General features: G+C 55.7%; 1 protein-coding gene across 2 annotated transcripts in view; it reads right to left on the bottom strand.

The window, feature by feature from the left end:
* SDK2 (sidekick cell adhesion molecule 2) overlaps window positions 1–22,928 on the bottom strand; it is a 287,945-nt gene that overhangs the window by 131,943 nt on the left and 133,074 nt on the right. For both annotated transcript variants that reach the window (XM_084983440.1, XM_084983441.1), the window contains exon 2: window positions 21,748–21,907. In XM_084983440.1, the coding sequence (XP_084839566.1) occupies window positions 21,748–21,907 (160 nt within the window). The remainder of the gene's footprint in view (window positions 1–21,747; window positions 21,908–22,928) is intronic.

The raw sequence follows: 22,928 nt of genomic DNA, 5'->3' as shown, positions 1-22,928 counted from the left end.
CCTCTAGGAGCTGGGAGAGGTGGGGAAAGGGTCCCGCCACCCCCTCCCCTCCAGCTCCAGGAGGAATGCAGCCCTGCTGACGCCTTCCTTTTAGGACTTCTGAGCTCAAGAACTGTAAGAGAATCCATTTGCGTTAAGTCACGAAGCTGGCAGTTATTTTTTATAGCAGCAAGTCTCCTCCGGGTTGGGGAATGAGCCAGGCCTGGGAGAAGTCCCAGGGACGCCGTGGGAGGGGTGGGTGTGTGGGGGATGAGGACAGATGTGGTCCAGTCCCTGCAGACCCTTAAGGAAGCAGGCGGCCGAGGGCTGAGGCCGGGCTGGGCTGGATGCAGAACGGCCTGAAGGCGGCTGCTCTGCTGAGACCCAGCCTGTGGCCTTGGATGGCCACCTTCTGACAGCTGGTTGTCTCAGAGGCGGAGACGCCGCAGGGCCCCCCTCCCTGCCAGCTCCAAGCCTTCCGCTCAGCCGGGAAAGCCACGAGGATCTGCCGGCTGCCGGGGCCCTGTGGCCGATGAGAAGGACAGTGGTGTCCTAGAGGCCACCAACACCGAGACAGCCCTGGGTTGGGCTGACGGGGAGGGCGACTGTCCAGCCTGTGACCTTCTGGGCCAATGAACTGCCCTCAACAAACAAGGAAAATGATTCCCTAAGGAATTCCATCAGCCGGGTGATCCCCAGAGACTTTGGGCGAGAAGACAGGTGGAGAAGAGGAAGCACGGGGAGGCAGCCGAGGGGCCGAGATGCAGCGCAGGGGGCACTGTCCCTGCTGGGAGAGGAAGCAGGGCCCCTCCTTCTGATCACAAGCGTAGTAACACCAGCATGGGGTTCCGAGGACCAGCAAACACCTGCCTGATGCCCGCCGTTTGTTTTGTTCTCACACTGATGGAGGCAGAGGGCGGCAGTGGGGGAGGCTCCTACCCCATTGTGTAGCCTGGGACCAGGGCTCAGAAAAGTTAGGCAAGTTACCTGAGGTCATTCAGCCTGAGGGCAGCCACCGAGATTCAATGGTAGGCCCGTTGGACCCCAAACTTGCCCCTGCCCCACCCCCACCTCCTCGCCTGTCGGGGTCCCAAGGTTTGTTTGGCACCAAGTTCCCCCCACCCCCGGGAGAGAAATGCTTGCTCAGACCCTGACTTAACCCCAGAGCCTCCTCAGAGACACTCGCCTGCTCCCTGAAAGACAGGAGTAATGACAGCTGGGATGATTTTGCCAAGTGGAGAGTGACACGGGACATGGCATTTTATCCTCAGGAGCAGAGAGGGATGAAGGGACGGAGAAGGCAATGCTCATTCGGGGTGCAAGGAGTTAAAACTTGCTGATCTGTCTCTTTAGATTTTTAAAGAAAGTGGCCGAGGGAGAGGCTGCCTTTCCTGACCTCATGACCTTTCAGCACCGCCCCCATGGCTGGGGGCGATGGGGGGCGCAGGTGGGGGGGGGCGGGGAGGAGAGGCAGCTTCCTAATCACACCTGCCCAGGTTGGGGTGGGTGGCACCGAGGAGCTGTTAGCCTCCCCTGCAGCCAGGGTCCCCCAATGCATGGGGACATCTGGGGGTGCCTCTGTCCTCACCCCCATCCACTCACCCCTCCCCTCCCATCAAAGAGACTTCCTGGCTCTGGCTCCATCCCCACCCGGAAGACACTGTGCTGTATGAGCTTCCTACAGCGGCTGTAACAAATGCTCACAAGCTTCATGACTTAAAACGATGCAAAGAGTATTCTATTACAGTTCGCCAGCTCAGACTTCCTCTGCAGGGTGTCTGCAAGGCTGCCTTCCTTCCGGAGCCTCAGGGGGGTGAGGGGAGAGGGAGGACCCTTCCCTCGCCTTTCCCAGCTCCCAGGGACCGCCTGCCTTCCTAGGTTCCTGGCCCCACATCTTTCCAGCCCCTGCGTCTCTCCTCGCATCTCTTCTCTCACTCTGACTCTGCTGCGTCTCTCTCAAAAAGACCTCTTCCAGCTTCGGGAGATGGCAGGCATCACTGGGCTGTGGCTCCATCAGTTCCAGCTCTGCCTCCGTCTTCCTGTGACCTCCTCCCCGAGTTCTCATATGCTGTCCCCTCTCTGTGTCTCTCTCGCTTCTTCTAAGGACACCACTGTAGTATGACCTCATCTTAAATAATTACACCTGAGACAACCCCCTTTCCAAATATGGTCGTGTTCTGAGGCCCTGGGGCTGTGGAGGTTAACGTCTCTTTATAGGGACGCAAGGGAACCTGTAACCCAGGAATCTCCGAGGATGCTCTGCAGCCCAAGGCCGAGGCAGAAGGAGATGGGAGCAGCAGCAGGTGTGGGTGGGATGACAGACTAGGGACTGTGAGGTCTGGCGACAGTGTGCGTGGGGGGAGGGGTGGGGCATCCCGGGAGGGCTGATGGAAGCTGGGGGAGCAGAAGGCAGGGAGGCTTTGGGAGGTAGGGGGTACTGTCCGAAGCGGGACACAAGGCGAAGGCGAGGATGGGAGAGGGGTGCCGGGCATGATGACTAGATATCCGAGAGAGAGATTCCGGGGACGGTGAGTCACTGAATCTGCCACTGGCCAGGGGAGAGGTGGGACTTGTGGCCGGGGCAAGTCTCCACAGGGCCCTGGGGCCAGGCTGAGAACATGGGGCTTTTTCCTAAGGACGGTGGGGGTTTATGGAAGGTGTGAAGCAGGGATATAAAAGAGGGGTCGGCCACCTTCAGCCCGCAGGCCAAGCCAACATCCCCTCACCTGTTACAGAGCAGGTGTACTAAGAATAGCTTTTATGGTTTTGGATTGTTGAACGAGGCCAAAGTGGAGCAATGTTTCAGGATATCCTATGAGATTCAAATTTTAGGATCCATAAATAAAGTTTCCCTGGAACCCAGCCATGCTCACTGTTGATGCATTGACTGTGGCTGCTTCTATGACCACGGGGTTGAAAAGTTGCAACCGACTCTTTGAGCCCGCAGAGCCTCAAAGGGTCCCTATCTGGCCCTTTACAAAAAACGCTGGCCAACCCTCGCATGAACTAAGCAGATGTACGCTTTACAAAGTCTGCTCTGATTACAGAGTGGACAGTGAACTGGCAGTGGTCAAGGCCAAGGGGTGGGAGGCCAGTTGGGTCTTTGCCAGAGACCCGGGGAGAGACCCTGGGGCTGACCAGAGAAGATGGCGCCAGGGAAGGTGGACCGTGTCTGCCATGCTGACCTCAGGAGGTGCCCGACTCAGGGGCCGTGTGCACAGGCTCACTGAGAAGTGGGGGACACGTAGAGAGTGTCAGGATTTGGGCCAAGGCAGAGCAGGATGGACAGCAGATAGAGAGAGAACGTGGGCAGAAGGAGGTCAGTCCCTAGGGCTTCATGTTATGAGCGATGCAAGAGCCCTGAAAACGTTTACGTGTTGGTAGAAGGTTCGAGGGAGCAGTAGAGAGAGGGGGAAGGTGATGGATGCTCCAGATCCTACAGGAGGGAGCGGGTGGATCGAGTGCACAGATGAAGGACCATCGCAGGAGAAGCCAAGTGGGGGCTTGGTTCTCTGAGACAGGGCTCCGGAGGTGGGGGCAGGGACTCGCCACAGTGGCTCTTATTCCTGAGGGAACAGGTGCAGGCGGGGCGGTGTGTGTGGAGTGAGGCTGGAGACGAGTTAGTAGACCTGGGAAACTTCTGGAAAGCCTGGGGAGGTGGTCCCCTAGTTTATTCTGGTGCGGCCCACAGGGCTTGGTGGCCTGACTTAGGGAGAAAGGAGGCTGGAAAGCTGGAATGACCCAAGGCTGGGGTGGACGCAGGTTAGAAACGCAGGATCCTGGACCCCACCCCAGTCCTGCTGAGTCGGGATCTGCATTGAAGATGCTCCCGGGGTGGAACCTTCCGACATGGGTGGTGAGGACTATACACTGGTGCAGCCCCTGCCCCTGTGGCAAACAGTGTGGCGTTTCCTCAACAAACGAAATACAGAGCTACCACCGAACCCAGCAATTCCACTTGGCATATATGTGGACAAAACTATAACGCAAAAAGATACAAGCACCCCTGTGTTCAGAGCAGCACCGTGTACCACAGTCGAGACACGGACACAGCCCAGACGCCCATCGACGGATGAGTGGATTCGGAAGACGTGGTGCATGTGTGCAACGGAATCTCCCTCAGCCGTAACAAAGAATGAAATCATGCCATTTGCAACAACACAGAAGGACCTAGAGACGATCATACGAAGTGAAACAAGCCAGAGAAAGACACATACCATAGGATATCACTTATCTCTGGAATCTAAAATATGTCACAAATGAACACATCCATGAAACAGAAACAGGAACAGACTCATGGATATAGAGAACGGACTTGTGGTTGCCAAGAGGGAAGGGGGTGGGGGAGGGATGGAGTGGAGTTTGGGGTTAGCGGGTGCAAACTGTTATATGTAGAATGGATGCACAACAAGGTCCTACTGTGTAGCACGACATTCAATATCCTATAACAAACCTAATGGAAAAGAATATGAAAAAGAATATATACACATGATAAACACACACACACACACACACACACACACACACACACACACACACACACACACTCTCTTATGTATATATAAACTGAATCACCTTGCTGTGTACCAGAAACAAACACAATATTATCCAAGATGTTCCTAGGCGTTCCCATCATGGCTCAGTGGTTAACGAACCCGACTAGCATCCAGGAGGACACAGGTTTGATCCCTGACCTCGCTCAGTGGGTTAAGGATCTGGCGTTGCCCTGAGCTGCGGTGTAGGTTGCGGATGCGGCTCGGATCCCGCGTTCCTGTGGCTGTGGTGGCATAGGATGGCAGCGGTAGCTCCGGTTCAACCCCTAGCTTGGGAACCTCCTTAGGCTGTGGGTGTGGCCCTAAAAAGACAAAAGACAAATAGATAAATAAATAAATAAAAGATGTTCCTGAGTGTAGCACATGAGGAGACAGGTCTACGATGCGCCGGGTCTAGGACAGCGGTGCTGGGGCGTGTGGCCATAGAGCGGAAGGTCTGAATGGCAGGCTTCGGAGGTGACCGTCTCAGGCGAGGATGGGGGCGTGGGGCAGGTGTGGGGCTCCATTTCCTCGTCTGTGGGACGACTCTGACTCAGGTCTGCTAACGAGTCTGACTACAGTCTCAAAGAATGACAGACTTTAAGAATCTTGCTTTGGCCTCAGATGTTCCCTCCCATCCTAGCTGCACCACTTGCTAATAAGCTAGTGACCTTGGACCAGGGGCTGACCCTCGTTAAGCCTGGAGCGGCGCTCCACCTGTGTTAATAGGCAAATGAGGGGCAGCTGCTTTACAGAAAATACGAGGAAGGGAGGCTCTGCTCTCATGCTTGGTTTGAAAACATGCATTTGTTCCGAGGCCACGGATCTATTAGGGAACAGCCTGAGCATACCTTGAGCTTCGCTTTGCTGTGTGCTTTTTGTCCGAAAGAAACGCTAAGTAAACACAGAAAACCGCACGCGCTAAAAGCAGCTGCAGAGTCACCAGGACACGCACGCCCCTGGATCTCAGCTCATGTGTGCTACGAGCTCGCCCACCCACGTCTGGTCTTACAACCCTCCTTCCACCCTGCACAATAACTCGCCAGCTGCAACCCACCAACGCCCACTGCCACCAGCAAATTTCAGGCTCTTTCGAAGGCCAAGTACCATATTTATTGTAGCCTTTACGCATTCTTTAACCACGAATGTTCCTGAACCCGAGCAATCATCTTCATTACATGCCTCTTTTTTTTTTTTCTTGTCTTTTCTAAGGTCACACCTGTAACATGTGGCATTTCCCAGGCTAGGGGTCTAATTGGAGCTATAGCTGCTGGCCTATGTCACAGCCACAGCCACGCCAGCTCCGAGCCGCATCTGCAACCTACACCACAGCTCACGACAACACCAGATCCTTAACGCACTGAGCAAGGCCAGGGATTGAACCCGCAACCTCATGGTTCCTAGTCGGATTCATTAACCACTGCTCCACGACGGGAACTGCAGATGAGATGTTATGGCTGCTGTGATGCCCTGCTTCAAAAGGCGCTGGGTCCATGACCCTTCCCTTCGTTTCCTTCTGCTACTCCCACCCCCTCGACTTCTCAGAGACTCAAGGAGCAGAGGGAACAAGGGTCTGCTCCTTTTAGAGCAGAAATGACTCTGTCGTGGCCCCTTTAATTACCACCAGGGTGATGGCTAATGAATACTAAGGAGGCTGGGGCCGACGTGCATCTTAGAAGCCTTAACTTGGGACCAGAGCATCTGATGGGCATGGAGCGCGGGTGATGCTCTGAATCCGCCAAGCTCTGCCCGACCAGCCTGAGCATCAGGCACAGCCGAGCCTGCTCCCTTGTCTTCACCAGGCTCCTGGCTTCCCCAGGCCAGATGTTTGCGGGATTAATGCATGCTGATTAGGCTGAAGGAGGCAGCACAGTCCCCTGGAGCTCCCCGCAGCTTGCCTGGGCAGGTCAGGTCGGGGAAGCTGGGAAGAGGCCTCCCTGGCATCCTGCGGTGCCTGCTGTTGGCAGCTCGGCCAGGGCGGGGAGGGCCCTTCCCCTTCCCTCCCAGGCCTGGCTCAAGGTCAGAACGGGTGCCCTTTCTCCCTACCTGGGGCCAGGCTTCAGGTGGCGCTGTGTCTTTCCTGAGTCCCCAGGCTCAGGCACTCAGCCGAGCCCTCCCCTGGTTCCCGGCTTGGGGTTAGGTCTCCTTTGGGAGAGTCCTGGCCATGTTTCCACTGAAGTCAGAGAACAGGCACCAAGAACTGCTAGTGTCCAGAGATGTGCTGGGGGCTTGGGGGCAAATGCTCTAGGGGGCGGTGGGCGCAGGTGGAGAAGGAGGGTTTTTCCTTGCTCTGTGACTTTGGGCAAGTTGTCTGATCTCCCTGAGCCTCCATTTCCTCATCTATGAAATAGGGGTCATAATAATAATTATGAGAAATAAACCAGGCAGATCTAAGCACTTTACATGTGACAAGGCATCCGCTTCTCTTAAACGGCCCTATGAGCTCAGAATTCATTTTATCCAAATTTGGCAGATGAAAAAGATGAAGAAATCAAGACACAGAGAGGTGAAGTCACTGGCCCAAGATCACACAGCCAGTAGGTGGCAGAGCCCCTGGAGGGTGGCCTCTAGATTTTGTGCTTTTCCCTGGCGACACTATGGTCCCAAGGCACACTGTGAGGATGGCTTGAGATAATACCTATGATGTGTTTATTAGGGCAGCGCCTGGCATGAGGTGTGTGGTGAGCACATGCGAAGAGTTAGCGGCTGCTGGAATTACTCGTGTTATTATTACTCCCTTACTGTGTCCTGGGAGAAAGCCCTGCCCACAGCCCCCTGTCACAGCCCGTGACACTGGGCCCAAAACTCCGGTCCCGCAAGCCAGCCCAAGGAGCAGAGCCTGAGCTGCGGCTGCCCTGAGCCCCCTCCCCTCCCCTCCGCCCATCCCAACATCTGCTCAGACCCTGGGCAAGCTGGCCCCCCAGTCCCAGGGGCCCTGACCTCTCTGGCCTTGGTCCAGCATATTCACCTCCATCCTCTCTGGCTCACCTGTGGAGGTGACTTCAGAGACTCTTGGTGGGGGCACTAGACTAGAACCACGGGAATGGGCCCTGGGGACCCGCCTGTGAGCCGCCATCTGGAATAGGTGTTCAGCACGGACTGCCAGGCACTGGCTGGACCTTGGGAGCCGGGGCCTGCAGAGTTGGTCCTGATGCTTTGCAGGTGGGCTGTGGCATCGCCCCCCTGCCCCCCCAAACCTGGCCTGGCCTTGTGACTTGCCTTCACCCATAGAATGTGGTGGAATAGTCCAAAGCCCAGGCCCCAGGAGCCTTGCAGCTTCCACATTCGCCCTCTCAGACCATGGCCCCCGACCCCCAGGCCACGGCGGATGATAAACCACAGGAGACCCGCAGCGCAGCTGCCCTGCCGAGTCCAGCTCCACGGAACACAGCTGTGGGAGAGCATCCGGAAGGGACCAGCACAGAGAGGACAAAGCATGGCTGTCTAAGCGACTAAGGTTTGGGGTGCTTTTCTAGACAGCAGGAAGTAATGGACCAGAAGCTGTGGGCAGGGCCAGGCTAGGCCGGCTCCTGACCGCAGGGCTCCTGCCTGCTGTTTGTTCCCTAGGGGTCGAGGGTCAAGGAGCAGCTGCAGTGACTGAAGCTTCTGGACGCGCTGCGCTGTGGGTCAGCCTCCAGGGCCCGTGCCCGATCTCCCCTGGGGAGACTGTCTTTCTCAGTCACTGACCCCTGATCTGTGGGCATGATGGCCTCTCCTTCCCCTGTGCCCCCGCCTGCTCCCAGCTCACAGGGAGCTGGAGAATTCTCCAGCATCTCCCAGCCCCCAGGGGTGGCCCCTTGGAGCTGAACCCCCTGCTTCCAACCCCCACCCCTCCTCGAAGCCCACCCCCAGAAGGCGCTGCACCCCCGGGGGACTTGGGCAGCTGGCTGGGAGCAGACCTCTTCCTTGGCTGGGGTGGGAGGTTCAGAGTCACAGACTCCCTGGCCCCCCATCGGTCAGGAAGCAGAAAGTGAATCACAGCAGAGACTCCTCTGGGGGGACAAAGACACAGAGAAACCTCACACACTGAGCTCCTCCCCCACTGAGAAAGCTCATGAACGGGCCTGATGGGTCTCTGAGGGGTCTGGGGAGCGGGGCGTGCTGGGCACCAAGGCAGCTCCCAGGAAGCAGGGGTCATTACCAACTCCCCAGGCATCTGTCTAGACCATTTGCCTGCCTGAGCGCAGAACTGAGTCAAGATCTAATTAGTTTTTGTGTCCTGGCTGAGAGCCAAGGTGGCGGGGGGCGGGGGGGGTGTGTGTGTCCCCAGAAGATCTGGAGGAGGAGGAGGAAAGAGGGAGGCTCTTGGGGCAACCTGAGGTCTCCAGTCCAGCTGTGTGGGGACGGAGAAGGAACAGCTCATTTTCATGCATTGAAATAGCCCCTGATAAAAAGCATATGTGCCTCTGCTGGGGACCACGCCCCCCCTTCCCCAAGGACCTCGGGCATCACCCGCCCACCGCCGTATGGCCATCTCTGTGCATTCGTTACCAGGGATTCACGCCAAATTCAACTACGTCAATTTCGGGTGATGGATGATCAAACCCTTCCTAATTTGCATGTTAAGTTACCTTCGCGGTGGAAATAAATTGCCTCAGTTCATCAAAGAAGAGCTTTGCTCTGCAGCCTTTCACGAAAGGCAGCGGCGAGGCTTCATCTGCATGTTCCGTTCTGCGCTCTGGGGAGTCTGGGCGGACTTGGCCACTTGTCCCCAGGGCTGTGGAGACTGGTTGTGGAAAATCCTCAGTTGCTGGAAAGTGGGGGTGGGGGGTGGGGGGAGAGGGTGTGGCTTGTGTGCACACTTGCGTGATCTAGACTGTTCCGTGCAAGGGGGTCCACGTCCATCACTCCACCCCTGACGTGCAGCATGACCCTGGATGTGTCACTTTACCCCCTGGCCTCAGTTGCTGCATTTATAAAATGAGAAAGCCTAATAACAGCCTCCTCCTACCGCCCAGTGAGAATTAAACTCCATAACAAGGCCTCATGTGTGCACCTGCGTGGCGGGTCATGCTGGGTGCCCACACGTGGACCCCTCCCCATGGATGGACCCCCACCCCCACCCCGAGTACTCTTCCAGCTGCACAAGGGTCAGCAGAAGTGAGGACACAGGGAGCAGCTCGTGGCCCTAGCTTCGGCGGGAACCCATGGCTTCATGGAAACGTCCTTCCGGCCCCGTCCCCAAGGTTCTCAGGGCTGGGAAGCCTCGGGGTGATGCTATGAACCCCAAGGACACGAGGGGACTCAGTGGCGATCCAAGAGGATAGACAAGAGAGGGAGACACAGGGCCTGGCAACGACCCCCACCCCCCCAGCCATATCCCGAGATGCTCAGCCTGATGAGGGAAATACCATGAAATCTACCCGGATCTTGGGGTCTTGGCCTTCCCTGTGCCAAGAACGCAGCATAACCTGGAACCTGACGAAATCCAAGCGGTGCTGGATGGAGACTCAGGGAGCCAGGGCTTGAATTCTAATTCTGACAACTTGTGCCCCGTCTCCAGCAAAAGTTCTCCTCTTAAGCCTACAGCTGTAAGACAGGGCTTGGTCCAGGGACCAGGGAGCCATCCTGTGACTGTGCGACTCCCCCAAAACCTTGGAGGCATGTCCCCCAGCCTCTACTGCATCAGCTCGCATCCACCAAGGTGATACCTACCATCCATCTCCAGCTAGTGGGGGGCCCACCCCCTTTCTCCAAGCCAGGACCCATTAGTGAGCAATAAGGAAATAGGTTACTATGGAAACTGAGATAGCCAGTGTTTTAGAGACACTTGGTCCTTTTCTTCCCTTCTCTCCCCTTACATTTTGAACTTATTCATCTTAATTGACATAATTATTGCAACGTCACCCCGAGGTCCGGGGAGCCAGCTGTGTCCTGCTCTGCCCATCACCTGCCCTGGCCCCCCCCGGGGCTCTCCGGCGGCATCTCTGCCTCCTGCCACCTGTCTCCTGGCTTCTCCTGTCACTCGCCGGCCAACCCTGAGGCCGTGACTGTGGTTGATCGCCTCAGGTCCAGGAAGGACCCGTCCTAAAGAGGGGGAGGGCACCACCCTGGGGTGGGGGCTGGGCCAGGCTTCAGGGCCCCAGGACCCTCTCAGGAGGCACCCGTGGGGACCGAGCTGGGGCTGCTCCAGGTAACAAAGAACCCCTTCCAACTGTGGCCTCGGCTCTCCACCAATGCTTTAAAAAGCAGGACTGCCCAGAGAAGACCAGAGGACAGTGTTGCCATTCTGGGAGCTGGCACCTCCCAAGGTCCTCAGGCCCCTATCCTCGTCTGAGCCATGGGGCTGTCGCACCTGCCCAGCTTGTCCCACACCGAGGACCAAATGCAGCACTGACAAAAGCAACTCTGTGCCCTGGGAAGGACGATCTACTTGGGGCAGGAGAGACTCCCAGAGGGGCCAGTGTGTGGCCAGCTACCTTTGCCCTTCCCTCCCCCCATGCCAGGCCCCTGAGCCCGGCTCTGGCCGGGAGGGCTTCGGGTACACGGGTGCCCTGCTCTACATCACTGGTTCTCAAGGGAGGTGACATAGCCCCCTGCCCCTGCGCCAGGGCACCGCTGGCAGCATCTGGAGACATTTCTGGTTGTCACTTTGTGTGGAGGGGTCTAGTAGCTCTTAGTGGAGGCCGGGGAGGCTGCCCCTCACAACCAAGAATTACACACCCGCCCCCCAATGCTCAGGCTGAGAACCCCGCTCCCAATACTGCCTTCCTTGCTGGCCACTCGGGGGTGTGGGTGGAGGGTCCCTCAAATGCCGCTCCTACCCCACCGTTGGGGGCCTCCCTGTGCACACAGGCGGGGTGGGGTGGGCAACTCCCTGCAGCCTCCCTCCTGCCCTGGGATCCTCAGCAGTGGGAAGAGGGGCCTCCGGGTCAGGGGGAGGACAGCACGCTTGGCTGGGGGCCTCTTCCTCCTCCCGGCCCCCCTCCCCCCTCCCTCCCCGAGGATTATGACATTTCTAAACTCGTTAACTTTTAATTACTACCTTCCTTCTGCCTGAGTACACTGGCTCCATGCCACGTACATCTCTATTAAAATTCAATTTATGCCCATCATAACTAATTCCTTCACTTCAGCTTTCTTACCCGCAGCCTTCAATTTTCAGACAAGATGTCCAAACTCGCGGCCGAATCGGAATAAATCTCCAAAGAGGCTGGTAATGGGCAGATGGGCTCTGGCTTTGTTGAGGAAGAGAAGCCCAGATGTCTCGGAAGGGTCCAAAGAGGCCCGGGGCCAGAAAGAATAAGGTGCAGAGGGAGGGAGGCGGGATTTGGGATTTATTCGGTGGCTTCCAGGCCACCCTTTCCATTTATAGAGCCACTGATCAAACCCTTCCGCTGTTTGATCTCAGGAACATTGACAACCCCGGGAGGTTTTATGGTGGCCACTTGACAGATTGGGACGTTGAGGCAGGGATGGAGTCGTTTGCCCAAAGGCTTACAGTGCGTGAGAGTCGAGACTGAGATTCATACTGGGGGGATGCGGATGCCGAAGCCTGAAAGATCAGGTGGCAAGGATGTGTTGGCACAGCACAGGTGCCGGAGAGAGGTGGGCAAAAGGGCGGCGACGTGAAATAGCAGAGACCGTCCGTAAATCCCACCCCCAGCCTCCCGGCGAAGGTGGTCGGTGAGATAAGAGGCCGGGAAGAGGGGCAGACACGGGTTATATGCGTGGGGTCTTGCGTGCCCCGACCCACATCCTCCAAAGACCGCCCACCACCTGCGGGATGCAGCCCAGAACGTTCTTGGCATTCACGGCCCTCCCACTCCAATCCTGTACCAGCTGTGTGTCCCCCGCTCCGTGTGTCAGCTGGTGCCCCACCATCGTGCTCCTCCCCACCTCTGCCTCTCTGGTCCCTTCTAAGGATGCCCTGTGCCCACTGGCTCCACGGCCGCATCCTTCACGCCCTCCTCGACCGGCCCATCCCCACACTCCTCCGGCCACCAGACACCTACAGCCCTAAATCTCGCTGGCGGTTGTTAGGATCCAGCAGGCAGTGGACACAGTTGGCCACTTGGTCATTCTCGAAACACCCTCTTTCCTTCCATGACGCCCCAGTCCTTCCTCCGTCTTGGCCTCTTGGCCACGTTCAGCTGGGCTGGCTTTCATGTTCATCTTCGGGGATCCTAAGGCTGTCTCCGCTGAGGCTGGGTCTGCTCTCTCATGCCCCCAGCCCTGCAGTGTCACGGTCACGCTGGCCTCAGTGACACCTAAATCAAGCTCTTGAGCTCGGGCTTTTCTGCTCGCCCGCTTGCCTGCTGGACGTCTCTACCTGATGTCTCGCCAACCATCTCAAACCAGGTACAGTGACGTCCCACAAACCCCCGCACTTCTGGGGCTCCCTTCATCACCTGTCCCATCCTCTACCTTCCTCCCTCACCCGCCGTGTCCAGCTAATCGAGTCCAGTCAATTCCACCTCCTAAATATGTCCAGACCCATCCATCCACCCCTCCCACCTCCACTACCCCCAAGATGGCCCAAGCCATCACCGGCTCCCAGTGCAACCGGCCAGCCCGGCTCCTGACTACCCTTCTCCAGTCTACGTCCTACCTACATGCCTGGCTAAACCTTTCACATATATTTTATTGATTTATTTAGGCTGTGCCGGTGGCACGCAGACGTTCCAGGCCAGGGATCGAACCTATACCACAGCAGCGACCAAGCCACGGCAGTGACAATGTCAGATCCTTAATCCACTGAGCCACCAGGGAATTTTAAATGGACATCAGATCCTGTTCCTTCCCGGTGGAGGGCTCCATACAGTTGGCTGAAGATGAGAGCATCTCAAGACAGAGGACAAGCCCCCCTTGGTTGGCCCCATCCACTTCTCCAGCATCCCGCCTGCCTCGGCTGCCTGGTCTGCGCTCAGTGCTTCCCATCTCCACGTCTGTACCCACTGATCCCTGGGTACCCTGCCCACCGCCAGCCCCAGCTAACTCTACTCATCGCCACTTGCCAGCTGCCCCACAAATGTCTTCTTTGGCCTGTGTTTTCCCTGGAGAGCATTTATCAAGAAGTAACACCTGTATACATATTTAATTCTGCCTCTCCTCTGGACTGTAGGCTCTATGAGGGCAGGGATCTTCCTGTCTCATTTAACACAAAGTCAGCCCCCCACCCCATGCCTGCCCTGGCACCTGCTGTCCTAGGAAGGCTGCCTCCCATTCACTGCCCATCCACACCCACAGCTCTCCCCGTCCTGTTTTCCAGAGGATGCCGGAAACTTTTCCAGGGCACTCTCCTGGCCTCAGAGCACCTGCTGTCGCTTCTTGGTCCAGGCACTTACAGGCCATGTGTGCACACCTTGCTCCTGAGCTGGAACAAACATTTCCCAAGGGCGGCTGGGAGGGCGGGGCTTAGGGGGTAGGGGAAGGGCTGGCACTGCCCTTGGGTCTTGTTCTCCTCGCCTGGCTGTGTGCCAGGCAGGCGGAAGGTCCTGCATCTCTGCCTGGAGAGAGGATGAGCATTTTCTGACCCTCCCTTCATGGGCCTGGGAGGAAGAAGGCCTGGTTCGTCTTAGTTCTACAACTTCAGGCCTTGGGCAGGGAGCTGAACCACGGAGCTGCAGCTTGTGTGTATCGTGGGGCCTTCTCTGAAGATGTGCTCGAAGATCCGGCACTGAGAACAAGAACCTAAATGAGAGGCTGGCCCAGGGCCAACGGCTGGGTGGATGGCCATTTGGAGGGTTTGCTGCCAAGAGACATTTAAAGCAGGGCCTGGCCTCTACTCTACTCCATGTGTTGGCCATAAAAAGCTTCTCTATAGTGGTTGAGAAGGTTGGCTGGGGCCATGCCCGGAAAGCTGGGCCCTGCTGGTGCCACCGCCCTGGGAGGGGACAAATGTGGTGAGACAGCTCAGAGCAGGGGAGGGGACACTTGGCTTGCGGTCTGAAAGATGCTGGGTGAAACCTGACTCTCTAGGTTTGGCTGTGTGGCCTCGGGCAAGTCTCTGAACCTCTCTGAACTGTGATTCCTAGCTTTGAGGCAGAGATGGCCCGCAACCACTGCCGGTAAGAGCTTGGCTTGGTTCCTGGCACCCATGCCACACATGGCCTCTGGGAAGCCTGCCAGCCTCTGCCTCCCTGGCCTCCGCTGTCTTCCCCCAGTCCTAAGGGAGGCTGAGGGAGAAGGCAGGACAAGGCAGCTGGCCCGGGAGTTTCTCTTCATCTTCTCCTCTGCAGAATTTCTTCTTTTTTTTTTTTGCTTTCTAGGGCCAAATGGGTGGCATATGAAAATTCCCAGGCTAGGGGTCGAATGAGAGTTATAGCTTCTGGCCAACACCACAGCCACAGCCACAGCCACAGCAATGCGGGATCTGAGCCATGCCTGCAACCTACACCAGAGATCACGGCAATGCTGGATCCCTGACCCACTGAACGAGGCCAGGGATCAAACACGCATCCTCATGGATACTAGTTGAGTTTGTTTCTGCTGCACTACAAAGGGAACTCCCATCTCTGCAGAATTCCAAAGGCTACAGCCGCTCTGCAGGAGTCCCCTGTTTTAGCGACTGCACGCAAGGGTCTTTGCCTTGACTGGGCTTTCTGCTCCCTGCCACTGAGCCTGTGTGGTTCCCGAGGCCACACCTCCACCACAAAGGATGTCCAACTGGCAGCGGGGCTGAGACCCAGCCAGGGCCAGCCAGATGCCTGGCCTGGCTCACCTGAGTTCCCTCCATACAGTTGCTCTTCACGCCAAGCAGGGCTGGTCTGGGCCTCGAGGGCAGGACTCAACCTCTCCTGGACTCACTCTCTCCCGCTTGCCCCCCAGAAGGTCTGAGGGGCTCCTGTCTTCTTCCCTCTTGGGCCAGAATGACACACAGTGACAAGAACGGGACAGAGGGATCCTGCTCGGGAACCAGTGTGCATCTGTGCTGAAAGGACAGAACACACCCCAGGGGACAGACCTCGGATCTGCCACGTGCTCCCTGGATGAGCCCAGCCCCGTTCTGGAACTTCTCTGAGTCTGAGGTTCCTTGTTTGCAAAACAAGAGTAATAACACCTCCTAGCATTGCTGTGAGATGATGGATATTAAACTCTCTCTCTCTCCTTTTTAAGGGCCGTACCTGTGGCATATGGAAGTTCCCAGGCTATGGATCGAATCACAACTATAGCTGTTGGTCTACACCACAGCCACAGCAACAACAGATCTGAGCTGCGTCTGAGACCTACACCACAGCTCATAGCAACGCTGGAGCCTTAGTCCACAGAGTGAGGCCAGGGATTAAATTCGCGTCCTCATGGATACCAGTCAGGTTTGTTCCAAGACGGGAACTCCTGGGTATTAAATTCTTGAGACCAAGTGAACCTGGATAAACTGTAATTCTTCTTTGACGTGCATGGCCCATTATGCGTGGGAATCTGTGGGTGTCTAGCTGATTTGTTTTTCCGATTTGACTTTTAAGTGTGAGAATGATTACGAGGGACAGCATTCCCAGGGCGGGACAAAATAATTGGGTTGATGACTTTTCCAGGACAATGGCCACAGGGCAGGAGGGTCATGTCCATCCGCCTTCCTCCCCCATCGCCACTGCCTGACCTGCCATTTCTTGAGCTGGTCGGGCGGTCCCCATCCACGCAGCCCTGGCTGGTGACATGGATGCAAAGGGAGGCTGAACTGATTCCACCAGGAGAGATGCCCACGCCCCCGCCCCGCCACGGGAGGGAAGGGGAAGGAGTGAGGGAGAGCCGGGGATGGACGAGGCTCCAGGGCAGTACAAGAGGGCCTGACCCGTATGTGAGTTACCACCCTAGAGTCCGGAAGGTACACAAATGCATTTACCTGCTTTGCACGCTCGTAACCATTACACACGCATATGTGACTTGGAGAATCTCACAGACACGGAGCCCCACGACTCCTCAGGAGGAGACACGTTCATCCACACATGAGATCTCTGGCAGGTTTGCTATTGGTTCTGTTACTATATGGAGACAGACACCTTGTACAATCCTAACAGGACTATTTATTTCATGTCTATTGCTCCCAAGACTGGATGTGTCCCATAGACGCTGATGTAATCATCACTGTAAGTCTCTAAAATAGGCATTACTGTATCCAATACCAAAATGAGAACACAAGCTCAGGGTGGCTACGTTTTTCTGCCCCAAATCACAGAGCTAGTAAGTGGTAGGAGCCTGATGGCATTCAAGTGGGCTCAACCTCAAAGTCCAGGCTGTCTCCACTCTGCCCTGACGGATGGATTTGGACCCACGAACTCGCCAGAGTCCCTGGTACACAGAAGGATGCAAAGGCTTTCCTTTGTGCAGATCACACACACACACACACACACACACACACACACACACACACACACACACACACTCACACACTCACCCCTCAGGCCCATTCTGGTACAGATCCCACCAAGAATAAAGATCCTTGGAGACTGAATGCAAATGCAAAATTCTCCCCTTGGAGACAGGCTGGGAGACACAGTGAGATTTAACGGCAGCGCTTTCAATCTTATGTTCTCTCAACTCGCTGCGTCAATTCCACCATCTTTCTGCGCGAAAATTGGATATTATCACCCGACACAAAACCTGGTGTTTGCAAGTGATAAGAAGTCCTCAGCAGAAAGCATTGGTCAGAAAACCATGGCATGAGAAGCTGGCCAACCTCTCTCACATGGGATTTCAGTATGCATTTAGTCAAAAGGTGACACGGGAACATTTTGTTGAGCCAAAAAGCAAGAAAATACTAGAAATCCAATGGGGACATGGAAAGAGAACTCAAGATCCAGCTTGAAGATGTTCCATTGGCCAACTTTACGTTACCATGAGCATCACAACGAATAATGGCAGGAGTGAATTAAAACATACTGAAGAGGAAAAAGTATCCATGAATTCACACTGATGCTAAATTATTTTAAAGAGGGTGAGAAAGGAAAGATATTTTTTCTTTTCTTTTTTTTTTTAACAAGAGTGCCAACTAATAAAAATAAAAGGAATGATAAAAAATCTGCTTCTTATAATCACCTCGGTAATACCTGACTCAGGTGAGACCCATCGATGGGTATGAAACCACAGGGTGGGAGATTCCAGGGGAGAAGAATTCATGACGGTCTCAAGTTACCATCCAAAGGAGAGGGGATAATTCAGTCCCTTGACAGTGGAGAAATCTGGTGGACATCACCTTGACGGGTTGATTAAACCTACCGGCATCCGGCAACTTTAAGTGTGAAGTGTTGAGAAGAATGTACATCTACGTAATATTCTTGCCCAAAAGACCAATGTAATTATGAGACCATAACTGGACAAATCTCCATCGGGGAACATTTTGCAAAACCAACCAAACCCTTAAAAATAGAGTGCCTTGAAAGACAGGAAAAAACAATGAAAAATAGTTCCAGATGCAAGGAGTCTAAAGAGTCACGCCAGCTAAATCCCATGTGTGGTCCTTGATTGGCTCCTGCATTGAACAACAACAATAAAAATATCCACCAGGGATATAACTGGGATAAATGGAGACGTCTGAATGTGGACTATGTATCAGACAGTAGTATTGTATCAACGTGCAGTTTCCTGAGTGTGAAAATTGTGTGGTAGCTCTGTAGGAAAATGCCTTGTTCTTTGGAAATACCACTTAGGGGTGAAGTGACGTGATGCCTGCAGCTAACCCTAAACTAATTCAGCAAAAATGGTGCCTGGGTATATGTATGCCTAGAGAGAGAAAGAAAGAGTGCAAATGATACAAAGTGTTAACAATTGGCGAATGGTAAGAGGTATACAGGTGTTTATGGTACTCTCTTACAATTTTTTGCAAGATCTGAAAATTGTCGAAATTAAGAGAAAAGGAAGAAAGAAGGAAAAAGTACCTGTTGTGAGCAAGGTCCTCACTGGGGGAAGGGGTGGTGAAGTGGACATAGGTGGCTTCTCTCTGCTCCACTGCTCTTTTCTGCTAATAGCTCTGCTATTCTGCTAATAGCTCTCATTCTACCATGTGGCTCTAGTGGGAGGGCTGCCGCACCCAGTCCTGTGGCTGGGAGTAGACACATGATGCAGGCCTGGCCCATCACAGCCTTCCATGCAGCTGCCCTCCAGAATTGGTCAGGGCAGGTCCAAGCTGGGCCAATCAGAATCCTTCCCTGGGACTTTCTACATGAAACTCCCAATGGAAGTTCCCTCTACTCTGAAATCATGTGGCTGTAAGCCTGTGACTCCTGAACTTCTCACCGTCACTGCTCTTAGGAGAATAAAGCCTGAACTCAGAGGTGGGCACTGCTGAGTAATGCAGAGGGGAGAGGGCCTGGCAGTATCAAGTTCTCAGTTGTAAGTCCTGAGGTTCCTGGAACCCTCAAGCCAAGGTACCTGTGGCTCTCACTTTGTTCTGTGGTTTACTTGCAGGGTCTTATTGTAAATAATTAGAGGGTATTATGGGATGTATCGTGGACCGTCACAAAGGGCAGAATAGACAGTATGAAGTGTGTGTCTGTGTGTGTGTTTAAGAGAGAGGGTGAGGCTTATTGAGAATGTACATGTGTATTATCAGAAGGCTTTCCCAAAGAGCTGGAGCCCCTGCAGGAGAGAGAAAAAATGCTGAAAGAGATAATATTCCAGTGGAGGAGACAGGACCGTTGGGACAAAGGCAAAAAAGAAGGCACACATAAGACACTGCCCTGGGACCTGTGCTGTGAGTGTCCTGGTTGGTGGGGGCCTGTTACCTCACATGGGCCTGGCAGGAGGTAAGGCAGATGCTCTCAGGAATGGACCATGAAGAGTCTTGAAGGCCACACGAAGGAGGACAAAGCTCTCCTTGTGGGTACAGCAAAAAATTTTTTGGCCACACCCACGGCATGTGGAAGTTCCCAAGCCAGGGACTGAACACGTGCCACAGTAGCAACTGGAGCCATGGCAGTGACAACACCAGATCCTTAACCTACTGAGCCACCAGGGAACTCCTTAACTTACTGAGCCACCAGGGAACTCCCTGCAGCACATTTTTGATGACAGAAAAATCTGACTGACTTGTACTCAGGCACGCGACAGTCACCACGCCATAGCAGCAGCCTTCTTGGGGTGAGGTGGCAAGAGGATGAGTTTCCCGAACATGAGATTATTTACGTCTCCCCAAATAACTTCCACCCAACCAAGCTCCTACATGGAATATCTGCATCCTCCCCAGAGCTTGATTTTCTAGAACTCGCAGAGCACTGTCAGCAGAAAGATGCTTAGGGCAGCCACAGAGGAGGCGGTGGCAACAGGCTTTCTTCAATAGAGGCTGTGTAGTGGGTGGTCAAGAATTCAGGCCCTGTAGTCGTCTGATTTATAGGTGCAGCCCCACTCAACAACCTGACCTAAGATGGACTGTTGAAGCTCCCTAAGCTTCAGTTTGCTCATCTGTACAATGGAGAAAGCAGTTGAACCTCCTCATAGGAGCGCTGGCAGAGTTCGGTGAGAGACTCCCAGAGCGCCCATCATAACGTCTGCCACATAACAAATTCTTTTTCCGTTGAGTGCTTATTAGCAGTATTATTATGGCTTTTTAGGCATATTGAGGTTCCCAGGCTAGGGGTCAAATTGGAGCCACAGCTGCCGGCCTACCCCACAGCCACAGCAATGCCAGATCCGAGCTGCATCTGTGACCTACACCACAGCTCATGGCAACACCAGATCCTTAACCCACTGAGTGAAGGCAGGGATCGAACCTGCAACCTCATGGTTCCTAGTCGGATTTGTTTCTGCTGCGCCACGACGGGAACCCCCGTCAGTGATTACTGTTATTCTGACCTTCCTCAACAGCTGGACCCTGACAACCACAAGGATGCCTCCAGGGAGAGGGAGCTGACTGTGCCCCAAGGAAGCCCATTCCATCACCGGGTAATCTGATCCTGAGCTGAGCCGGAAACTGATTCTGTGGAACGCCCACCCTCACGTCCTTGCAGTTTCAGGCACCAAGAGAATGGCTGTGAACCAGATAAAGAACCACCTCTCCTCCTCCTGGGACTTCCAACTCCCAGCCAGCAGAAGTCAAGGGCAAGGATACCACTAACTGTGAGGCGAGCCATCGGCGTGCTCTTGGGGTGCCGGAGAGCACGCAGGAACAGCTCTGGGCTCCAAAGATAAACCCACTGAAAGCCACACAGGACTTGCTCAGAGAGGCCCCTCTGGTCTCCTGGTGGATCCCTGGAGAACAAGTCCCACAGTGGCCAGCACCGGAGGGCCTCCAGCTTCCTGGTCCAGGTCTCTCACCATCCCTGGGGCGGGGTGGGAAGGGGGGGGCAGTCCTCCTGCCTGGCCCCTGCTGCTCCCTCCTTGGCCAAAGTGGCCACACCCACCAGCCCGTCCAGTCCAGGGCGGGGAGCAGAAGGAACCTGGACGTGGCGGTAACCCCAAACTCTGGCCTCCCTGATTCATGAAGAAAAGGATGGCTTTCTGGAAAGGACACCCCTCAAGCAATTAAATCCCCCTCCGCTCATTTGCCTTCCTGTCGCAGGTGGTAGATTTGTAGCAGCGTCCCCAGGACAAGACAATCTTGTCCTCCCCCCATGAAACCGATTATGCGCATCAGGCCTGGGGATTAGGTCGCCAGGCACAGGGTGGGAGCCAATGAAAGAGGCTGAGATGGGGTCCCGGGTCGGAGCAGGAGGGAGGAGGGCTGGGAGGAAGGCTGGAGGAGTAGCTCACACTTCTAGCAGCAAACCCGGCCTCGCTTATTAGACCCTGTGCCCTCTCTCGCTCTCTCTCTCTCCTTTTCCCCACGTGGCATTGTCCTTGGGCCCCTGAAGGGCCAGCCCAACTTGGAGCTCAGTACAAGGGTGCAGGGAATGGAGATAAGCCCAAAGGCCCTGGGGATCCCCCCTCCATGTTCCCTTAAATTGCCCCCCGAAATAGAATCTGTCCCTCCCTTAAGGACCCCAGGTTGCCACCTGCCCCGCCCCCTCCGTTGCACCCGGCCTCCCTGGAGAGAGCAGGGTTCTTCTCGGTGGGGATCTGGTCACCGCCGTGGCCACAGCCTAGCTGCTGGCAGTGAGCTCCCCTGCCCCATCATCCCCTCTGCCTTGTCCACTGTGGCACGGGCCACCCTGTCCGGGCAGCGCCCCCGCCCACCCCTCCTGTGCTCAGCAGGGCGGGGTCTTCTCACCCTGGGGCAGGGCCGCCTTGGCCCCCCACTTCTGCCACCCAGCCTCCCAGGAGCTCCTCCAAACTGCCACACGGCCCCCTCCCCACCACCCGGGGACCCCTCTGGGCACGGCAGGACCCTGGTGGCCGGGAGGGAAGAAAGAGACAGCGTGCTTGCCTGTACTCCAGGGAGAACTTGGTCAGCTCCCTGTTGTTGTGGAGCCACTTGAACTCCAGCGGCCAGCTGCCCTCGGCCATGCACGTGAGCACCAGGCGGTTCCCCTCCAGGTGCACCTGCGTCCGCACCGGCTCCGTCTTGAAATAGGGGGGCACGTCGTCTGCGGGAAACGGAGACATAGAGACGCTGGTTAGCACCCGCTCACCTGCCTGGGGTCACCCATCTGGAGCCCTGACGCCCCGAGGCAGAGCTGGCAGGTGCAGCAGCTAAGGGGCCAAGGTCGTGTGGCTGGGAAAGACTTGAACTCAGGTCAGTCTGGCTCCAGGGCTTGGTATTCAGGGTGGGTCCTCCCCACCTCTCTCCTCCCAGACCGGGCCAGGCTCACGGCCTCTGCTGCCACCCCTACACGCCGGCACCTTCGTCCCTCTCCGCTCGGTCTCCCCAACCATTCCATACCCTTGGCTTCTGGTTTCTCCTCCAAAAGCAACATAAGTGTCACAAGGAAAACAGAGACACCTGGGTGGACAGAAGTGGCAGGTGAAGGGGGTGTTGTCCTGAATCCTCTTCCCAGGGTTTGGGGAAAGGCTTCCAAGGCATCAAGGGCAGAGTCCATCCAGTGGGTCCCCCTCCACCACCAGGCTGCTTGATCTTCCATCCTGGGTCCCGGGCCAGCCTGCCTCGACCTCCCCACTCATACCCCTGGTTGGCCACGGAGGCAGAGAAAACGCGGCTGCCTGGGCCAGGGGTGTGGGGTGCACCCCTTGCTATGCTTGTCCTAGTCCTGACTCAGCCCAGCCAAGCATGAGCCCCCCACAGCTCCCCTCGATGAGACAACGCACTCCGGACCCCGGACTTCAGGGGACTATTCAGACCAACAGCTTCAGGTGGAAATTGAGGCTTTCTGTCCTCTGGCCAGTGGGAGAAAGGGCACAAGTGAATGGGACGAGGGGGCTGACAAAAGGAGAGATGAGGAAGAAGGGGGGGAGGGCAGACGCCCACCACTGAGCAGACCTGCCCTTTAGGGGCGGGGCTGGGCTGGGGGGAGGAGCTGTTCTGGGGGCTTTAACATAGGCAATCCACTTTCAAGCCCACAACCAGGGAGGATCCTAATCCACCTTTTAGAGAGGGGTGAGAAACCAAGGTTACACAGCTGGAAGGGGAGGAGCCGGCCCTGCAAGGCC

This window comes from Sus scrofa, chromosome 12, assembly GCF_054392235.1.
Source record: "Sus scrofa isolate SSC_HxYL_T2T_F1_AM1 chromosome 12, Sscrofa_HxYL_maternal_Yorkshire_Landrace_v2.0, whole genome shotgun sequence".
In the NCBI taxonomy this organism is placed as follows: domain Eukaryota; kingdom Metazoa; phylum Chordata; class Mammalia; order Artiodactyla; family Suidae; genus Sus; species Sus scrofa.
The sequence above is the reverse complement of the archived record's forward strand: the minus strand, read 5'-3'. Positions and strand labels throughout refer to the sequence as shown.